Consider the following 19,160-nt stretch of genomic DNA (forward strand, 5'->3'; position numbering starts at 1 on the left):
TGCGGCGTCTAGAATGGGGGCGGGACTTCCTTCGCTACGCGCACGCGTGCCTGCGTGCAAGCCCCGCCCCGGAACTGCGGCGGACGCTGCCGCGGCACGCCGGTGCTGCGTGCTTGGGCGCGTTTGCCGGGCGTCTGAGGGGGCCGCGGCAGGGTAGCCTCGCGGTGAGTGCCGGAGCCGGAGCGGGGCTGGGGGCGGGCTCTCGCTGCGGGCTCCTCCAGGCCCTCGGGTTGTCGGGACCAGAGAGGGGTGGCCGCCGGCCTTGTCAAGCGCCCTGGCCGACCCTGCTCTGGGGGCCTCTTCTAGGGCCTCCGAACCAGCCGAGTGGGCGTCAGGGCTTGGCTGGTTCGGCTTCTCCGCTTGGTGCGCCCGTTCGAGCCTGAGACGAGGCGCCGGTGCGGGCCGGGCCGGGCCCCAGAAGGAGGGACCTCCGGGCTTACCCCGCGAGTCACACTCCGCGTCCTCGACCCGCTTGTGCCTGACCCTCACGCCTCCCCTCGGTTGGTGAGGGTAGTCTGTGATCGCGGCGTCGCGGATGCGGGGTGGGAGTGGACCTTCCCTGCACGCTGGCGTGCTTTGCCCACGGGGTGCGATGCTAAGCGGTTCTGAACGTGCGCCACTTTTTCGTCATGGCGTGACAATCCAAGGAGCCGCAGGCTCTCTCATCCCCATTTTCCAGACGAGGAACTGAGACTCGTGGAGATTAATAACGGCCACCCCAGACCCACAGCTGACCAGTGGCGCGTCAAGATTTGAACCTAGGTCTCCTTTTGTTTTCCACGGAAGCTATGATTTTCCTCTTCCTTTCTGAAAAAGGGAGAACATGGGTCAAGTTCCAGTCAAACGAGTTGTGCATCAATGGTTTTTAAATTACCTAAAATGTAATGATTAAAGCTGGTTGGGTTTTAAGTCACTTGACAACAGCCAGAGTGGTGACACAGGCATTTGACCTCTTGGGGTAAGATTTGAGAGGGAAGAAAGCTTTGTGCAGTCAGTAGAGCCGACCCCCTAAAATATGAAAACTCTGAGGTTCAGAGAGGATTGAGCAGGACCTGCCAAGGGCACCCAGGCAGTAAGTATTGCGTCTGAAATCCAAACTGGATCTAGCTCGTCTCTTTGCTACACCTCCTGTGTCCTCTCTGTTGTAGGCCTAGCTGCGTGTTCTTGGGTACATTTCTTCCCTTCTGTGATCTTCTCCAGCTGGCAGCGTTGGTGTTAGGCCATCTTTGTGTCCTTAGTTTTTTGTAAGACCTGATAGCTGCTTCGGAAATATTTGTTGCCTCAGAATCCTTTGCTTCCCAGTTGCCAATCTAATGGAACATTTTTTTTTCCTTTTCAGCAGCCATGAAGTTGAAAGAGAAAAAATCAAGGCCGAAGCCAACAAACTGTGGCAGATTTCAGAAGAAGGGAATCAAGGTTGTGGGAAAATGGAAGGAGGTGAAGATAGACCCAAATATGTTTGCAGACGGACAGATGGATGACTTGGTGTGTTTTGAAGAACTAACAGATTATCAGTTGGTCTCCCCTGCCAAGAGTTCCTCCAGTCTCTTCTCAAAGGGAGAGCCCAAGAAGAGAAAGGCACAGGCTGTTGCAGAAGGAGAGGAGGAAGGAGAGCCTGGCTCCTCAAAGAAAAAGATGAAGTTGAAGAAGAGTAAAGATGTGGAAACTGAAGGAACCAGTTCCCAGAAAGCGTTTGGGGTCAAAGATACTGAGCCAGCGCCCCAGGGAGAGAGCACAATTTGTCCTGATCCAGAGGTAGGGGAGATGGCATCAGAAGGCCTGGCGCAGACTGTACCAAAAAAGAAGAAAAAGAAAGGGAAAAAAAAATCAGAGCCTTCCCAGGGTACTTCTCCAAAGGTGCCCAAAAAAGCAAAAACGTGGATGCCTGAAATGCATGATCACAAAGCAGATGTATCAGCTTGGAAGGATCTGTTTGTACCCAAGCCGGTTCTCCGAGCACTCAGCTTTCTAGGCTTCTCTGCCCCCACACCAATCCAAGCGCTGACCTTGGCACCTGCCATTCGTGACAAACTGGACATCCTTGGGGCTGCTGAGACAGGTAAGGGCATTCTTATCTGGCCAGGGCGAGATTGCTTCTGGCTTGTGGCCACTAACAGGCTGGATGGTTGGGAGACTGGGGAATGTTGGGAACATGACCACAAAAGCACTGTTGCATGAAGACTTTAAGAAGTCCGCTAGCTATGGGTTGAAATGGCTCACTTCCTGATTGGTGCCCTATGCAGGTCACTTTATTTCTCTCAGCCCTGTAGACTGCATTATTAAATGGAGATAGGTAAATTCAGTACCTACATCTTTTGCTGTGTGCTGTGTACTTAGTCGTTCAGTTCTGTCGGACTCTTTGCAACCCCATGGACTGTAGCCCTCCAGGCTCCTCTGTCCATGGGGTTCTTCAGGCAAGAATACTGGAGCGCATACCCCTTCCCTTCTTCAGGGAATCTTCCCAACCCAGGGATTGAACCTGGATCTCCTATATTGCAGGTGAATTCTTTACCACTGAGCCACAAGGGAAGCCCTTTTTGCTATGTGGGTTAAGTGTAAATGCTTACTAAATTTATACATTTACACAATAGTAAACTGCTAACAAAAAACAACAGTAAACTAAAATTTACACAGTACATTGTAAGTAATCTGTGAAAGTGAAAGTCACCCAGTCGTGTCCTACTCTTTGCGACCCCCATGGACTGTATACAGTCCATGGAGTTTTTCAGGCCAGAATACTGGATTGGGTAGCCTTTCCCTTCTCCAAGGGATCTTCCCAACCCAGGGATCGAACCCAGGTCTCCCTCATTGCAGGCAGATTCTTTACCAGCTGAGCCACCAGGGAAGCCCAGGTGATCTGTAAATGGTAGTTTTTTCCAATTCTTGGACCTCTTCTGCATGACTCGGGGGTACAGTGGGACTAAGATCAGCCCTCTGGAGAGGTAGGTCTTCATCAGTATAAAGTGTCTAATTCTCAAGAGTTGTCTACAGATAAAAGGGCTGCATTGGGAGTTGGTGGGTTTATTGGCATTGGAAGGTTTCGAGTGTGTAATAACCATTGGGTGGATTTTGTAGGCAAATTTGGGCAGGCGGTGACTGTTGAACTAGGCCTCATACCCGGGCCGTCTGCGGCTTTCTGAAGCGATGCTAGGTTGACACCCTGGGAGACTAAACTGTTGATGGGGGTAAGGAGCAAACAGACCTGAAACTATTAGTCCAACTTGACCAACAGTAACCATTAGAAATAACATATGCTATGCAAGCCTCATGTGTAATTTAAAATTCCCTAGGAGCCATATTATAAAAGGTATTTTTAAAAAGTGAAGATTAAATTTAATAGTATATTTAACCATTACATAACATTTCAGTGTTAATTAATGTAAAATTATTAATTAGATATTTTACGTTCTAATGTTTACACTGTTTTCAAAATCTGATGTGTATTTTGAACCCATCTCAGTTTAGAGCAGCCACATTTTAAGTGCTTGATAGCTGTATGTGGCTAGTGGCTACTATATTGTATGGCATAGACCTGTAACCAAAGTGGGGCGGCTGCTCGCTCCTCAAAAGCCAATGAAGAGGCCAGGTTGGTGGAAAGGAAAGTTTGCTTTATTTTGGATACCAGCAATGGGGAGTGGGGGAAGACTCCTGTCCAAAGGCTGGCTTTCCCCCTGCCACCCCATGACAACCAGTGGGCAAGAACTTTTATAGACAGAGGGAGGGGGCTTCATGCAGAAACAGCACAGTCAGCTCTGACAGACATCTTGAACTTGGTCATTGGTAGTCTGACCAGCCTCATTTTGACTGTTTTAAGTTCATTTAATTTCAGCTCCAAGGTCTGTTTGTTTCAGTTTTCTTGAGGCCGGTTCTCAGAAACGTGGCCGCTTATGGGCTTCCCTGGTAGCTCAGTGTAAAGAATGCATCTGCCAATGCAGGAGATGCAGGTTTGATCCCTAGGTTGGGAAGATGCCCTGGAAAAGGAAATAGCAATCCACTTCTAATATTTTTGCCTGGGAAATCCCATGGACTGAGGAGCCTGGGGGGCTACAGTTCAAGGGGTCACAAAAGTAGGTCATAACTTAGTGAGTAAATAACAACAATGTCACGGCTACCGTCCAGTCATCGTGCAATTAACTTCTTTCATCTGGTGGGAGTTTCAGTATCTACAAGACAGCTCACAGGATGTGGCTCAGAATATTATCTGTAGCCCTTGAGAAGGAACTAAAGGTCCTTAACTGTGTTTATTGACTAAACTATTATTATTTAGTCTTGTTGGACTGCTTTCCTTTTTTTCTGCATTTTCTCACTTCTCTCATTAAACTTACTGTTTGGCTCAAGTTTTTCCACAGACAAAAGGCAGGCAGAGGGTATGATGGGGAAGAACTATTGGGTCCTACTCTGTTTCAGAAATAGACCATCTAGAAACTTTGTGCCTTAGGTTTCTGGAAGAGTGGTCAGGGAACTTGAGGTGAGGTCCTGTATAAAAGTCACACAGATGGAAGAGGGGGGAGCCCCAGGAAAGGGGAGTGGAGGTAGCAGTTGTGTGTTACGTGCGCTACATTGGTGAAAGTTCTCACAACCACTGTGAGGTGGGTGCCGTTTTTATTCCCATATTACTGAAGAGGAAACTCAGCCTCACTGAGGATAGACAGTCCCTAAAACTGCCCCACTGAAAGTAGTGCTAGGATTCTAGACCAGATCTGTGTGCTGTTCAGCGCTGCTGCAGGACTTGGGTATGTGCAGAGAGGCCTGGAGGCAGAGGCCAGGTGTGAGCCACTGCGCCTAGAGATTGGTGTTTGGGCTTATACCGCAGATCCTCTCAGGCTGTTTCTCTTGAGTGCTGTGGATCCACAGGTCCAAGTCTCAGAGACAAACTGCTGTAGACGGACTGCTGCCAATGCCGGTAATGAACTTACCCATCACCCCCAAAAGATGTTAGGCCCCTTAAGAATCCCGCCTTCTCTGGTCCGCTCCTTATCCATCCCCAGATAACCTCTAATAGTCTTTTTATCGCTATAGATTAGTTTGCATTTTCCGGAATTTTAAAATAGATCCTACAAATATGTATTTTGGGGAGGGAGAACCTTGCGCTTTAACTCAGCATCCTTTGAGATTCAACCGTGTTATTGCAGATACCAGTGGTTCGTTTCTTTCCCCTGATAAGCGGCATTCCACTGAATGGATATAGTGCAGTTTGTTTATCTGTGTTGATGGATGGTTCTGGTCTTTCTAGTTTTTGGCGTTTACAAGTAAAACTATCATAAATATTGGCATATCAGTCTTTGGACGTATGCTTTGATTCATTGGCTGAATACCTAGATGTGGAATGGCTAGGTCTTTTGTAAATGTAACTTCTTAGGAGTTTTCCAAAGTGATTGTACCATTTTACATAATCACCAACTTATGAGTTTGAATTGATCCGTGTCCTTGCCAGGGCTTAGTGTGGTCGGTCTTTAATTTAGATTTTAAAATTTTTAGTGTTACTTCCTTGTGGCTTTAATTGGTATTTCCAAAGTAACTAGTGAAGCAGCATCTTTTCAAGTGCTTAATTGTCATCCATGTCATCATCTTTGGTGATACCTGCTTAGTTCTTTTGCCTGTGTTTCAATTGGGTTGTGGTTTTATTACTGAATTTATTATATGTTGTAGATACACCTCCTGTATCAGATATATGGTGTGCATTTTTCTCCCCTAGTTTGTGCCTTATCTTTTAGTTCTCTTCTGAAGAGCAGGAGTTACTATTTTGGTGAAGTTTAAATGATCTTTTACAGATTTGCTTTCCTGAGAATCTTTTGCCTAACACAAGATCACAAAGATTTTCTCTTACGTTTTCTTGTGGAGGTGTTACTAGTTTAGTTTTAGGTTCTGTGTTTCAGTCGGATTGTTCCTGTGTTAACTTTTGTGGTCAGAAATATGGATCAAAGATTTGGTTTTGTTTTGCATATGGATATCTAATTACTCCAGCATTGTTTGTTGAAAAACTCTTTCCCCACTAAATTGCCTTCACATCTTTTTTGAAAATTGGTAACAATATAGGTGTGGGTTTATTTCTGGAGTCTTCTCTTTTCCATTGACCCATTTGTCTATCTTTACTGTTTTCCCAACACCTCACAGTGTTGGATAGTGTAGCTTTAGTGCAAGTCTTAAAGTCAAGTAGTGTAAGTCCTCCAACTTTGTTCTTTTTAAAAGTTGTTTTGGCTATTCTGGTGACTGCAGCCATGAAATTAAGTGACGCTTGCTCCTTGGAAGGAAACTATGACCAAACTCGATAACATATTAGAAAGCAGAGACATGACTTTGCCAACAAAGGTCCATCTAGTCAAAGCTATGGTTTTTCCAGTAGTCATGTATGGATATGAGAGTTGGACTATAAAGAAAGCTGAGTGCTGAAGAACTGATGCTTTTGAATTATGGTGTTGGAGAAGACTCTTGAGAGTCCCTTGAGCTGCAAGGAGATCAAACCAGTGAATTCTCAAGGAAATCAGTCCTGAATATTCATTGGAAGGACTGATGCTGAAGCTGAAACTCCAATACTTTGGCCACCTGATGTGAAGAACTGACTCATTGGAAAAGACCCTGATGCTGGGAAAGACTGAAGGTGGGAGAAGGGGATGACAGAGGATGAGATGGTTGGGTGGTATCACTGACTGAATGAACGTGAGTTTGAGTAGGCTCTGGGAGTTGGTGATGGACAGGGAAGCCTGTCGTACTGCAGTCCATGGGGCTGCAAAGAGTCGGACACGACTTAGCGGCTGAACTGAACTGAGGCCCTTTGCGTTTCAATATGAATTTTAAAGTCAGCTTTTCAGTTTCTTCAAAAAAGCCAGCTAGTATTCTGATTAAGATTGCATTGGTTATAGAGCCAACTGAGGATGTGACATCTAGACAGTCTAGAATCTTCCAGTCCATGAATGCAGTATATCTCTCCAATTTTTTAGGTCTTTGCTTTTTCTTACTGCTGTTTGTAGTTTTCAGTGTATATACTTCCGCTAGCTTTATCCTTAACTATTTCATATTGTTGATGCTTTTGTAAATAGCAATTTAAAATTTCCTATTTCTGTTGCTAGTAAATAGAAGTATGCGTTTATTTATATTGATCTTGTATCCTGCAACTTGGTATAATTAACTGGTTTCCTGAAGATTACATAGGATTTTCTACAAAGGTGATTATGTCATCTGGTCTGGTTGCATTTTGTTTACTTTTTTCTTATCACACTGGCTAAAACTTGTGGGCACCGTTGCTTTGTCCTTGATTTGGGGAAAAATGTTCAGTGTTTCATCATTAAATATGATGTTAGCAGTAGGTTTATCATATTTAGCTTCTGTCAGGTTGAGAAAATTCTCGTCTATTTCTAGTTGGAGAAAGAGTCTTATCAGGAATGGTGGTGGTATTTTTTTAAAATGCCTTTTCTGCATATATGGGATGTATACTTTTTTCATTTTCAATTTGTTGATGATAAACTGAATTTAGTTGCAATATATTATTCCATTTATACATTGTTGGATTTGATTTGCTAAAATTCTGTTGATGATTTTTTTAATTTCTCTTAATGGGATATTTGTAGTTTTCTTCTAATGTCTTTAGTTTTGAAATCAGGGTAATACTGGGCTCAGAAAGACTTGAAGTGTTCTCTTCAGTTTTCTGAAGGAGTGTGTGTAGAATTGGCATTTTTCTTCCTGAAATATGCGATAGAAGTCATCTCAGAAAATGGGCAGCTCTAAGGAACAAGGTACTATAAGCAAGAACTCAGCTCATTTACTCTGAAAAATCATCTGTGAGTTTTTTGAGGCCTGTGATAAAAGCTTCTTCACATAGAGATCACTTATTTGCTTCTGCCTGGGGCATTGTAATTTTGGAATCACTTTAAATTCTCAGCCTGAGGTATTTTGTTTCATTTTGTTTTTTTGACGACATAGATGGGCTCCATACACATTCAGAGGCTAGTTTGAAAATGTTCAAGCGTACACAAAAGCTTTAAAGTTTCCTTGAAAACTAAGAAAACTTTCTTTCATTACCTCCTCCACCAAAGAAACGTGTTGGGAACGTATTATACAGATTTCCATTTTTTACCCTTCAGTTTTATGTTCCTCCACAACAGCAGCAAAACACTCACACCCACAACTCACCTGCCTCTTTGGGTCTCATTGTTTGGACATTTGTCTCCGGTTACTGTTGGCCTCAGCTCAGTGCTGTCTGTCGGACGCACCCTCAGGTGCCTAAGTATACGCGTGCCCTCTGGGTGCAGTGCAGTTGGGATACCGGCGTAGGGTGGAAGGAGCTTTGCATTGGTCAGGGTGGCACTTGGCTATTTCAGGGTCCCTTATTCCGAGTAAGAATAGAACCTCAGGCAAGAGTGTGTACCTCTGTTGATTCACACTGCTTTTGTTTGTTTTTTTGTTCTGCTTTTAAGGAAGTGGGAAAACTCTTGCCTTTGCCATTCCAATGATTGACGCAGTGCTACGGTGGCAGGTGAAGAAGAAGCCTACCCCAGCAATAAGTAACACAGGAGCTCCACCTGGGGAGACCGGTAATGAGGCTAGAGCTGCGCCTGGAGCTTTGCCTGATGAGATTGGAATTGAGGGGGAAGCACCTCCCAGTGAGGTCGGAGCGAAGACTGGACCACCACCCAGCCAGGCAGGAACCAGTATTGGAGCTGCCGCCTCAGACCCGGGGCTGCTGTCCCGTGACGGTGATGGTGACGCTGGTGAAGGGCCTTCTTCCCTGATCAGGGAGAAGCCCACCCCGGAACAGGAAGACAACCAGGTGGAAAAGCATGATGAAGAGCAGGCTGGAAAGTTGAAACAAGAATTGGGTGGCAGCACTGTGCCGCCGAAGCGTCCTCTGCTTGGACTGGTTCTGACTCCCACTCGAGAGCTCGCTGTTCAGGTCAAACAACACGTCGATGCTGTGGCCAAGTTTACAAGTGAGGTTTAATTCATTGAATAAATGTTTCCTGAAAGGATCGCAGTGGTGGGGGTGGTAGAGGTGAATGAGCTGTGCCTCCCGCCCTCTAGAGGGAATTTGATTTGCCAGAAAATTAAGCCAGACAGAAAACTGTTTGAGTGACACATTCTTAATTCTCCCAAGGATGACACATAGGTAACGCTGTTCTAGCTGCATAAGCGCTTAGTTACCTTACGGAATACAGTGGATACTTGGAGGGGTTTGGCAAACCACCGTTTAGGGGGTGGTTTATTTTTTTCTGGTAAATAAAGTGCTGCCACACCCATGTATTTACACATTGTCCATGGCCACTTTTGCACCACCAGTGAAGAGTGGAATAGAGCTAGTAGTTGTGACAGAGACCGTTTAGCCCACACACAGGGCCACAACTGTTGACTGTTCAAAAAAGTGTGCGGACTTCTGCTTTAGGGCATTAGCACTTAAATTTTCTCAGGGAATTCCTTGGGAAAGGCTGCATAGTGGGGGTTTCAATTTTATAGTAAAAGGAACGATTCTTTACCGAGCTCTTACTGTGTATGTGAGGCACTTGACTAAGCACTTTGCCTGCATGATCCTTTTTGTTCCTCCCACACTGGACACCTTGAGAAGTCCTCCACTGGAGAGAAGAGAACACTAGGCATTAGAGGAGATTGAGATGAATCTGGATTGAGGGGGACGGGCAGGAATTCCCCTGGGAGAAGTGTCACAGCTGCTGGTTCCATCTTCCCAGCACTGCGGTGTGCCACTGGTCTGCTCCAGAGCCTTGGATGTCACCATCCCTGGGTTCAAATCCAGCGCTACTGTTGCGGGTGAGGGGAAAGAGTAGAAAAAAATGAGGCTGGGGGAGTAGGCCAGGCCTAGATCATAGCAGACCCAGTAAGCCCTCCAGTAATAGCATCAGCAGCCCAGGCCAGCTCTTAGCACTCCCCTGGAGAGGGGAGCTGTGCCGCTGACTGGCAGCCTTTGCTAATCTGGGGGCACTGGTGTCCACGGTGGAAGAAATAAGCAATCAGACTAACACTGTCCCTCGTGTTGTGTGAACCATAGGCATTAAAACCGCTATTCTGGTTGGTGGAATGTCCACGCAGAAACAGCAGAGGATGCTGAACCGCCAGCCTGAGATCGTGATTGCCACTCCAGGCCGGCTGTGGGAGCTAGTTAAAGAAAAGCACCCTCATTTGAGCAACCTTCGGCAGCTCAGGTGAGAGTACCTCCCTTTTCCCCCACCCCTTGTTCTGAAGTGGGCCTGAGGTGACTTGGCACAGTGCATCCTCCCTGTCACAAAGTGCCATTGTGGGGTACTAAGCCTTGGTACTAGATACCCTACTAGGTACTAGAGACTTGGCCTTTAGAAAACCAAGCATGTGTGAAGGAGGTTAGTTGAGGGCCCTGGTGGAGGTGGTGAAAGTGGTGTTTGTCTTGGGTTGGCCAGGGGTGGGGGGGTGGGCACTGGCAGAGTATGCTGTGGTGACTCCTCTTTCCTGCTACTAACCTGGTGATCACGGGTCTGTCTGGATCTGTAGGTGCCTGGTGATTGATGAGGCTGACCGGATGGTTGAGAAAGGCCACTTTGCTGAGCTCTCACAGCTGCTAGAGGTGCTCAGTGATTCCCAGTACAACCCAAAGAGACAGACCCTTGTTTTTTCCGCCACACTGACCCTGGTACATCAAGCTCCTGCCCGTATCCTTCACAAGAAGCACGCTAAGAAAATGGACAAAACTGCCAAACTTGACCTCCTCATGCAGAAGATTGGCATGAGGGGCAAGCCCAAGGTCATTGACCTCACAAGAAAGGAGGCTACGGTAGAGACGCTGACAGAGACCAAGATCCATTGTGAGACTGACGAGAAAGACTTGTATCTGTACTACTTCCTGATGCAGTATCCAGGCCGCACCTTAGTGTTTGCCAACAGTATCTCCTGCATCAAGCGCCTCTCCGGGCTCCTCAAAGTCCTGGATATCATGCCACTGACCCTGCATGCCTGCATGCACCAGAAGCAGAGGCTTAGAAACCTGGAGCAGTTTGCCCATCTGGAGGAGTAAGTCAGGCCTGTGTACAGACTGGCCACTGGGTCCAGGTTGCCAGGAGGGTGGGAAGCTACCTTCTCTCTTGGGAGCCTTATTAGTAGAAGGTAGCAACGGCACCCCACTCCAGTACTCTTGCCTGGAAAATCCCATGGATGGAGGAGCCTGGTGGGCTGCAGTCCATGGGGTCGCTAAGAGTCGGACACGACTGAGTGACTTCACTTTGGCTTTTCACGTTCATGCCTTGGAGAAGGAAACGGCAGCCCACTCCAGTGTTCTTGCCTGGAGAATCCCAGGGACGGGGGAGCCTGGTGGGCTGCTGTCTATGGGGTTGCACAGAGTCGGACACGACTGACGCAACTTAGCAGTAGCAGCAGCAGCCCCCAGCCTTTTTTAAAATTTTGCACAGCATGAGGCAGGTTCACTCTCATCTAGTACATTTATTTTTAAAACATATCTCAAGTGCTTTTGACTCTCCTCAAACTACACATACATTATGAAACATCATCCAGTACATAGTATTGAGTGTTTGTTTTGAACCTGCTACTGTGGTGCTGCTGCTGCTAAGTCACTTCAGTCGTGTCTGACTCTGTGCGACCCCATAAATGACAGCTCACTAGGCTCCCCCTGGGATTCTCCAGGCAAGAACACTGGAGTGGGTTGCCATTTTCTTCTCCAATGCATGAAAGTGAAAAGTGAAAGTGAAGTCGCTCAGTCGTGTCCGACCCTCAGCGACCCCATGGACTGCAGCCTTCCAGGCTCCTCCGTCCATGGGATTTTCCAGGCAAGAGTACTGGAGTGGGGTGCCATAGGGCCTGGTAATAGAATAGTGCATAATGCAAAGTCCCTGCTCTCAGGGAGTTTACATCCATGTGGAGGAAAAAGTAAGTATATAGCTTGTCAAGTGGTGCTAGGTGCTAAGAAGTGAAGTTACCTAGGGAGTTGAGCAGACTGCGGGTGTGTGGTCTGGGAGGCTTTTCTCATAAGGTGAGATTGGAGCAAGCGTGGAAGAAAGTAAGGAAATGTGACTATCTGAGGAAAACCATTCTGGCCTGAAGTACGCTAAGCAAAGACTTGGAGGCAAGAGCAGATCTGGCATGTTTGAGCAAAAGCAAGGATGTCTACCTGTGTGACTGAGGGAATGAAGTGGGAGGGTGATAGGAGACGAAGTCACAGACCTAGAATATGACCCTATTTAATTCACTTAAAGTAGTCTGTGTTATTGCAGAGTGTGGCTTTATTGATTGTGGCCAGTGAAACCCAGGTTTGGATCCTGGCTCCACAGCCGAATAGGCGTGTATGTATCTTGGGAGGTTAGTATCTCTGAGCCTCAGTTTTTTCATTTCTCAAAGGGAGATATGTACATAATAGTGTTATCTTGTAGAGTGTTAGTAAGGGTTGTAGTATTTAGAGTACTCGATTGTGGTAAGGAGTTGGTTATGATAGCTGTTAGTTGTTATTAATAAGTTTTCTCTCTCTACCACAGTTGTGTGCTCCTGGCGACAGACGTGGCAGCTCGGGGCCTGGATATTCCAAAAGTCCAGCATGTCATCCATTACCAGGTCGGGACATCGGGGAATTTGTGGGCATCTCCCAGCATTGAGCAGGGACTTTTTAAAGCCAAGGTTGAGGGAGAGAGCAGGGAGAAGGAGAGTTGTTGGTCCCAAGGCCTCATGCAGCAGAGAATACCACTGGTGTCTGGTGACCAGCTAGCTGCTTCCACGTAACTGTGGTGAGATTTATTCTCCCAAACCTCTTGGCATTGTCTGGTGTCAAATAGGCCCTCTCTTTTTGACTTGGGTAGGCTATGTAATACTGGCAGGTAGGAGTCTTAGTTTCTTCTGTGAAGTGGGCGTAGTAAAGTTTAGCATGTAAAATGATTACCCTGCAAGAGAGAAAAGACTGTGGTGGTTAAGTCCTGCAAGGTGAAATAGGTTATTATGTGTGAGGACTTTAGAAAGCCAGGCGGCACTTCCTAAGTGTTAGCTCCTGTTGATGCGGACGTTAATATTCGTGCGTGAACCTAGCAAGAATTAGCAGAGAGTGGTGGTTAGGAGCATGGGCTCTCAAACCTCACTTCCAGCCTTTGAATGCTTCTTGGCTGCTTCTCAGTGGGTTAGCCTTTGGCATGTTACTGAGTGTCTTTGGTTTCAGTGTCTTTGTAAATTGGGAGTGGTGATGCTGCTGCCTACTTCATGGGGTTATTCTGATGAGATGAACTTAGGCTGATGGATTACTCCTAGCACCGTGTAAGTACTTAGTAACTGGTGTAATTATTTCTCCTTTTAAATCCTTCTTGCTTTCTTTTTTTTCCTTTAAATCTTTCACACTTCTAACAGTCTTTGAGGGTGCCAGTTCAGTTGAGCAAATCTTTATTCTTCCTCTTTTTGGGAGAGTCCAGGTCAGTCTGTGGGAAGTATCCAGATGAACAAAATACAGTTCCCAGCCCCTAAGAAGTATCAAATCCACTAGAGGAGGTGAGATGCCCACGGCCATAATTTAAGGCAGAAGATACTAGAAAGTGGCAAAATAAAGTTGGACAAAGAGATAACTTCTGGTGTGGGAGGTTAGGTTGGAAAGTGTTTTCTAAAAGATGCTTGGCATTTAGGGATGGAGAGGATTCGGGCATGTAGAGGTAGGGACGGAAGGAGGAGACAACGTGTGGTAGAGGGCTGTTGCTGGGCAGTGAGAAGAGGGGGTGTGTGCTCTAAGAGGAAGTGAAGGATATTTCACGTCTCGAACCATGATGAACCATGGGTTAGGTTCATTTAATTTACTGAATTAAATTTGCCCATTCTGGTCCATTTTAGTTCACTGATTCCTAAAATGTCGATGTTTACTCTTGCTGTCTGTCTCCTGTTTGACCACTTCCATTTGCCTTGATTCATGGACCTAACATTCCACATTCCTGTGCAATGTTGTTCTTTACAGCATCGGACTTTACTTCCATCACCAGTCACATCCACAACTGGGTGTTGTTTTTGCTTTGTCTCAGCGTCTTCATTCTTTCTGGAGCTGTTTCTCCACTCTTCTCCAGTAGCATATTGGGCACTTACCAACCTGGGGAGTTCATCTTTCAGTGTCTCATCTTTCTGCCTTTTCATACTGTTCATGGATTCTCAAGGCAAGAATGCTTAAGTGGTTTGCCATTTCATTCTCCAGTGGACCACGTTCTGTCAGACCTCTCCACCATGACCCATCTGTCTTGGGTGGCCCTACAGGGCATGGCTCATAGTTCACTGAATTACACAAGGCTGTGATCCATGTGATCAGTTTGGTTAGTTTTCTGTGATTGTGGTTTTCATTCTTTCTTCCCTGTGATGGATAAGGATAAAAGGCTTGTGGAAGCTTCCTGATGAGAGGGACAGGCTATGGGAAGTCTGGGTCTTGCTCTGAAGGGCGAGGCCATGCTCAGGAAATCTTTAATACAATTTTCTGTTGATGGGTGGGGCTGTGTTCTCTCCACTGTGGTTTGTCCTGAGGCCAAATATGGTAGGGGTAATGGAGACCTCCTTCAAAAGGACTTAAGCCAGCATGCTGCAGCTACCAGAACTGTTGCAGTGAGTGCCCCTGACCCCACGGCAGGCCACTGCTGACCCACGCCTCCACTGGAGGCTCCTGGACACTCACCGGCGAGTCTGGCTGTCTCTTGTGGGGTCACTGCTCCTTTCTCCTGGGTCCTGGTGCACACAAGGTTTTGTTTGTGCCCTCCAAGGGTCTGTTACCCCAGTCCTGTGCAAGTTCTGTAATCAAATCCCCCTGACCTTCAAAGTCAAATTCCCTGGGGGTTTTCAGTCCTTTTGCCAGATCCCCAGGTTGGTAAATCTGTTGTGGGCCCTAAAACTTTTGCAACAGTGCAAGAACTTCCTTGGTGTAATTGTTCTCCCGTCTGTGGGTCATCTGCTCAGCGGCTCTATGGTGGGGCTAATGGTGACCTTCTCCAAGAGGACTTAGGCCACACACCGCACCTCCCAGGTCTGCTGCAGCCAGAGCCCCTGTCCCCACAGCACATCACTGCCAACCTGTGCCTCTGCAGGAGACACTCAAATCCTCAAAGGCAGGTCTGGCTCAGTCTCCGTGGCGTCTCTGGGTCCTGGTGTGCACACGGTTTTGTTTGAGCCCTCCAAGCATCTCTGGCGGGCATGGGATTTGATTCTAAACACAGTTTTGCCCCTCCTACCATTTTGTTGGGGCTTCTCCTTCGCCCTTGGGTGTGGGGTATCTTTTTTCAGTGGGATCCAACATCCTCCTGTTGACGGTTTTTCAGCGGTTAGTTTTGATTTTGAGCACACAGCCTCTACTCCACCATCTACTGGGTCTGCCTGGAGCGCTGCTCTAGGAAAGACACTGAGCCTTGCCTGGGCTCCGTGGAGAAGACTGCTCTTGATTAGTGGTGTGCGCCACGGTGTGGGGGGGCAGTCGTCCACTCCCGCGCCACGTTAGCTGTGGATGACACATCCACTGTTTCTGCTCTTTATTGGGATGGTCATGAGAACCTGAACCAGGGCAGGGGGCGGAGCCTGCACAGTGAAGGGGCCAAACCTGGGGACAGTTTGGATGTGGGACCTAGGGAGAAGGGCTTGATCTCTCCACAGGGCTGGCGAGGTTTCTAGCTGCCTGGCTGGGAGGGACGAGAGTCCTGCCTTGGGTTGTTGGCCTTGAGGGGACGAGCGGTGTTTGGTGACGGCCACGTGTTAACCTCCCAGTTCTTTATTGGTAGGTCCCTCGCACCTCAGAGATTTATGTCCACCGAAGTGGTCGGACTGCCCGTGCCACCAGTGAGGGCCTCAGCCTGATGTTGGTTGGGCCTGAGGATGTGATCAACTTTAAGAAGATTTACAAAACCCTCAAGAAAGATGAGGACATTCCACTGTTCCCCGTGCAGACACAGTACATGGATGCAGTCAAGGTAAAAAGAAAAGCCAGAAGCCCCGTGCTGACGAGGGGAGGGCTTGTGCTGCTCCCTGACTTTGCCGTGGGATTCTTGGAGTACCACTCTTGGAAACTAGTTCCTAGTTTTGTGTAAAAAAGAAATGGGAGGGTGCCGTTCCTCGAAGGGGGGGAAGAAAGGGCAAATGGCCAGAGTGAGGAGCTTTCTTCATGAGCCCTTCCTTTACTGTGCCCCCGAAACTTCCACCATCAACCGCCGCCCCCCGCTGGCCAGTGCAGAGAGCATAGCTGGACGGATGGATGGTTGTAGGGAAGTGGGGTCAGTGTGCCTCACTGAGGCAGAAACTGAAGGTCTGTCACATCCCTGAAGCTGATGCCTATAGTTCCTACCTTTGGGGTTTTACTCAGTAAACATTCACTTGAGTGAGTGCTACTGACTATGAGCTGTCGCGTGTCAGGCACCCAAGCGGGGTGGCTGCTTTTCCATAGGAGTCCACTGGCTCGTGCGGCAGGTTGAAGTTCAGGTGCAGAGGAAGCACTGTGGGCGGGTGGGCGTACAGTAACACGGGTAGGGGATTTAGTTTCCTACAAGCCTCCTGCAGGCAGAGATGTGAGAAGATGAAGAAGGGATGGAATTCCAGGAATTGGGGGAGCAAAAAGCAAGGAATGGCTCCAGTTCTGTTGGCTCCTCTGGTTCAAAAGGAATGTCAGTTGTGTGGGAAAATGAGGTGGGAGATGAGGCGGACAGATGGAGATTGCAGAGAGGCTTAGGAGCCACTGTGCTTCCCGTGGTTCTTCATCACAAGATCTTTCCCTTTTTTTTTTTTTTGGTGTTTCCTATCACTGCGGTCTGAACCCAGTACGCATAAGGAGAATCGAAGTGTTTTGGGAGGAGGAGGACGGGGGGAGGCAGTCCTGTGACAGGTCTGTGTTATCCCTGTAGAGTGAGAGCTGGGCCCTCACCCTGCTGTTGGGGTGTTTCCAGGTCTCAGCTCGGCTGTGGAGGTCAGCCGTGGTATCTGGGAAACATGTTTCCCCTTTGAACACGTGTAGATTGGGAGTCTGACCAAGGTGGGCTGCCAGGAAGAGGGGCTGTTCAAGTTGGCTTGGAAAGCTGGCTTTTGAGGTTCGTGTGTACACACTCACCAGTCGTGATTACTTTAACCAGGGACCAAAGAAATGCTTTTTGATGGGAGCTGAGGTGCCTCTCTCTGAGCACTGACGTCAAGAGTTTTTTTAAAAACACAACTTAAATGAGCCTTTATTCCCCAGAGGCCTGAACCCTCTGTCGGATGAATACTTTCTCTACCTTGCCCCTAGGAGCGAATCCGTTTAGCTCGACAGATTGAAAAAGCGGAGTATCGGAACTTCCAGGCTTGTCTGCACAACTCGTGGATCGAGCAGGCCGCGGCTGCCCTGGAGATTGAGCTGGAAGAAGAAATGTATAGGGGTAAGGAGCCAGATGGGCTTGAGGAAGGGTTCATTCAGCTTTTAGCTTTGGTTTTTCCCTTCAACTTCTGTCTGTTGGAGCCTCCCCCACCGCCATGGGTCCCCTCAAAACCAGCAGGATGCCTCCTCCTCCTTTTCGAGAAGCCCTAATCTCAGATGAGCCTAAACCCCTCAGCCATTGCCATCATGTCTGGAGGCTGTAGTTCCATCCCTTGTGTGGAGAGATGGGGGAGGTCAGGGCAGGCTCTGAGAGCAGACTGCAGGTGTTTGCTGCCTATTCTCTTAACTAGCTATGTGACCAGGTCAGGTTACTCAACTCTGTTGTACCTATGCTGTCCTCATTTATAAAACCAGGGCATAAAGTACCTGCCTCATGGGGTTGAAGGACAGGGTGGCCCTGAGTGGTTCTCCTAAACTGTTGGAAGTTAGCCAGCACTGGCCTCTGCAGAGAACCTAGGAGCCCTGTCTCCCCAAGAGGTCCAAAACATTTTTTCATCATGAGTATTATCCATCAAGGGAAAGAAAACGCTCCTATGCTGCTGCTGCTGCTGCTGCTGCTGCTAAGTCATAGTAAATGCGATCTATTTTGAATTGTGTTTCAAGGAGGAAAAGTTGATGAGCAGGAAGAGCGTCGGAGACAAAAGCAGATGAAGATCCTGAAGAAGGAGCTGCGCCATTTACTTTCGCAGCCGCTGTTTAAAGATGACCTGAAAACCAAGTATCCCACTCAGTCAGGCAAGCTGCCCCTGCTCACGTCTGCCCCAAGAAAGGGTGAGTCCGCGCTGAGCTGCCTTTCCAAACAGAAGAAGAAGAAGAAGAAAAAGCAGCAGCCGCAGGAGCAGCTGCGGCCGAGCACAAGTGCAGGCTGACCGCCCCCAGGCCAGAGTCAGCTGGCGGCCGCGCCGTGTCTGTGCTCGTGCTTGTATGGAAACCCTCCCGCCTTGGATCTCACCCAGTGTCAGCTCTGGTTCCAGAAATCCCCCTCTCTTCCACGCCACCCCTCACAGCAGGACAGACCTCATGCAGATTTGTGTTGTTTCAGAGTACGAATTCTGTGTGCCAGCTTATATATTTCTGCATTTCAGTGTTTACAGGCTTCTTATATATGTAACTTGATTTTCTCAATTAAAAACAATGGTCAGAACCAACGTGTCATCTTGAGTTTCTGCCAGAGCCGGGGAGGGGGTGCCGTCCAGGCCTCTGGCTGCAGCCTGCTCACAGTGTGGATCAAGCAGAGGTGGTGAGTTTCGCCGATCACGATGGAGTCATTTCTGCCTGGGTCCCCAGCGTGTGTTCCCGCTGTTCTCCATAGCAGAATCCTAGCAGTTTCTTCGCTCTTTCTGCCTCACAGCTGTTGTCTGAGCCTCCTTGGGAGGTGGGCAGGGTAGAGATTGCTGCTCTCGGGTTCCTAGAGAACACAGCTTCCTTAACCTCACTGAGCCCCTTGTGGGGAAGCCAGGAGCAGTATGCGGAGTCTGACCGTGAGGCGTGCAGGTTTGGCTCTGGCCGGTCTCCAGCCTGGTCTCTCAGCTTCCCTCCTCTGTATGACAGAATGGTTGCTGCCCACGCTCTCATGCCCCCATTCCTTTCCCCGAACCTTTGTCCCAGCATTTCCCTTGGCCTGTTTGCCTTTTCCCACCCCTGAGCAATGCTGGCCCCTGAACCCCAGGAGGTGAGGTGTTCCTCCTGTAGACACCCACAGCACTGGCTGCACTGCAGTCTGGTATCTTGCTGGGCTCCCTGAGAACAGAAGCTGCTTTATTTCCCCTGGCAGCCCTTGTGCTAAGATCTGGGCCTGGTGTAAATAGGAGCTGAGGGGACATGTGACCTCCCGGCACCACCGCAGGTTCGC

General features: G+C 48.2%; 1 protein-coding gene across 4 annotated transcripts; it reads left to right on the plus strand.

Moving 5' to 3' along the window:
* The first annotated feature begins 65 nt into the window (after positions 1-65).
* DDX24 (DEAD-box helicase 24) lies at positions 66-18,452 on the plus strand. Of its 4 annotated transcripts, none has more exons than XM_086363129.1 (9): positions 66-1,072; positions 1,340-2,059; positions 8,412-8,924; positions 9,992-10,145; positions 10,468-10,983; positions 12,456-12,531; positions 15,690-15,878; positions 17,180-17,309; positions 17,912-18,452. In XM_086363129.1, exons 2-9 carry the CDS (start codon positions 1,345-1,347, stop codon positions 18,175-18,177), a joined length of 2,559 nt encoding a protein of 852 aa, XP_086219255.1. In that variant the 5' UTR covers positions 66-1,072; positions 1,340-1,344; the 3' UTR covers positions 18,178-18,452. The 4 variants fall into 4 exon arrangements, with proteins under 4 accessions (XP_086219255.1, XP_086219253.1, XP_086219251.1 ...); XM_086363127.1 differs by having other exon boundaries at positions 66-500; XM_086363125.1 differs by having other exon boundaries at positions 66-164.
* Positions 18,453-19,160: the final 708 nt, after the last annotated feature.

This window comes from Bos grunniens, chromosome 21, assembly GCF_055505025.1.
Source record: "Bos grunniens cultivar Pamir isolate PY7600 chromosome 21, Bosgru_T2T1.0, whole genome shotgun sequence".
Taxonomy (NCBI): domain Eukaryota; kingdom Metazoa; phylum Chordata; class Mammalia; order Artiodactyla; family Bovidae; genus Bos; species Bos grunniens.

Excerpts from the sequence above, each read along its gene's own strand:
- DDX24 (XM_086363129.1), top strand. The coding sequence starts at position 1,345 with ATGAAGTTGAAAGAGAAAAAATCAAGGCCGAAGCCAACAAACTGTGGC. Across the intron at positions 2,060-8,411 it reads CCTTGGGGCTGCTGAGACAG|GAAGTGGGAAAACTCTTGCC; the intron begins GTAAGGGCATTC and ends TCTGCTTTTAAG. Across the intron at positions 8,925-9,991 it reads TGCTGTGGCCAAGTTTACAA|GCATTAAAACCGCTATTCTG; the intron begins GTGAGGTTTAAT and ends TGTGAACCATAG.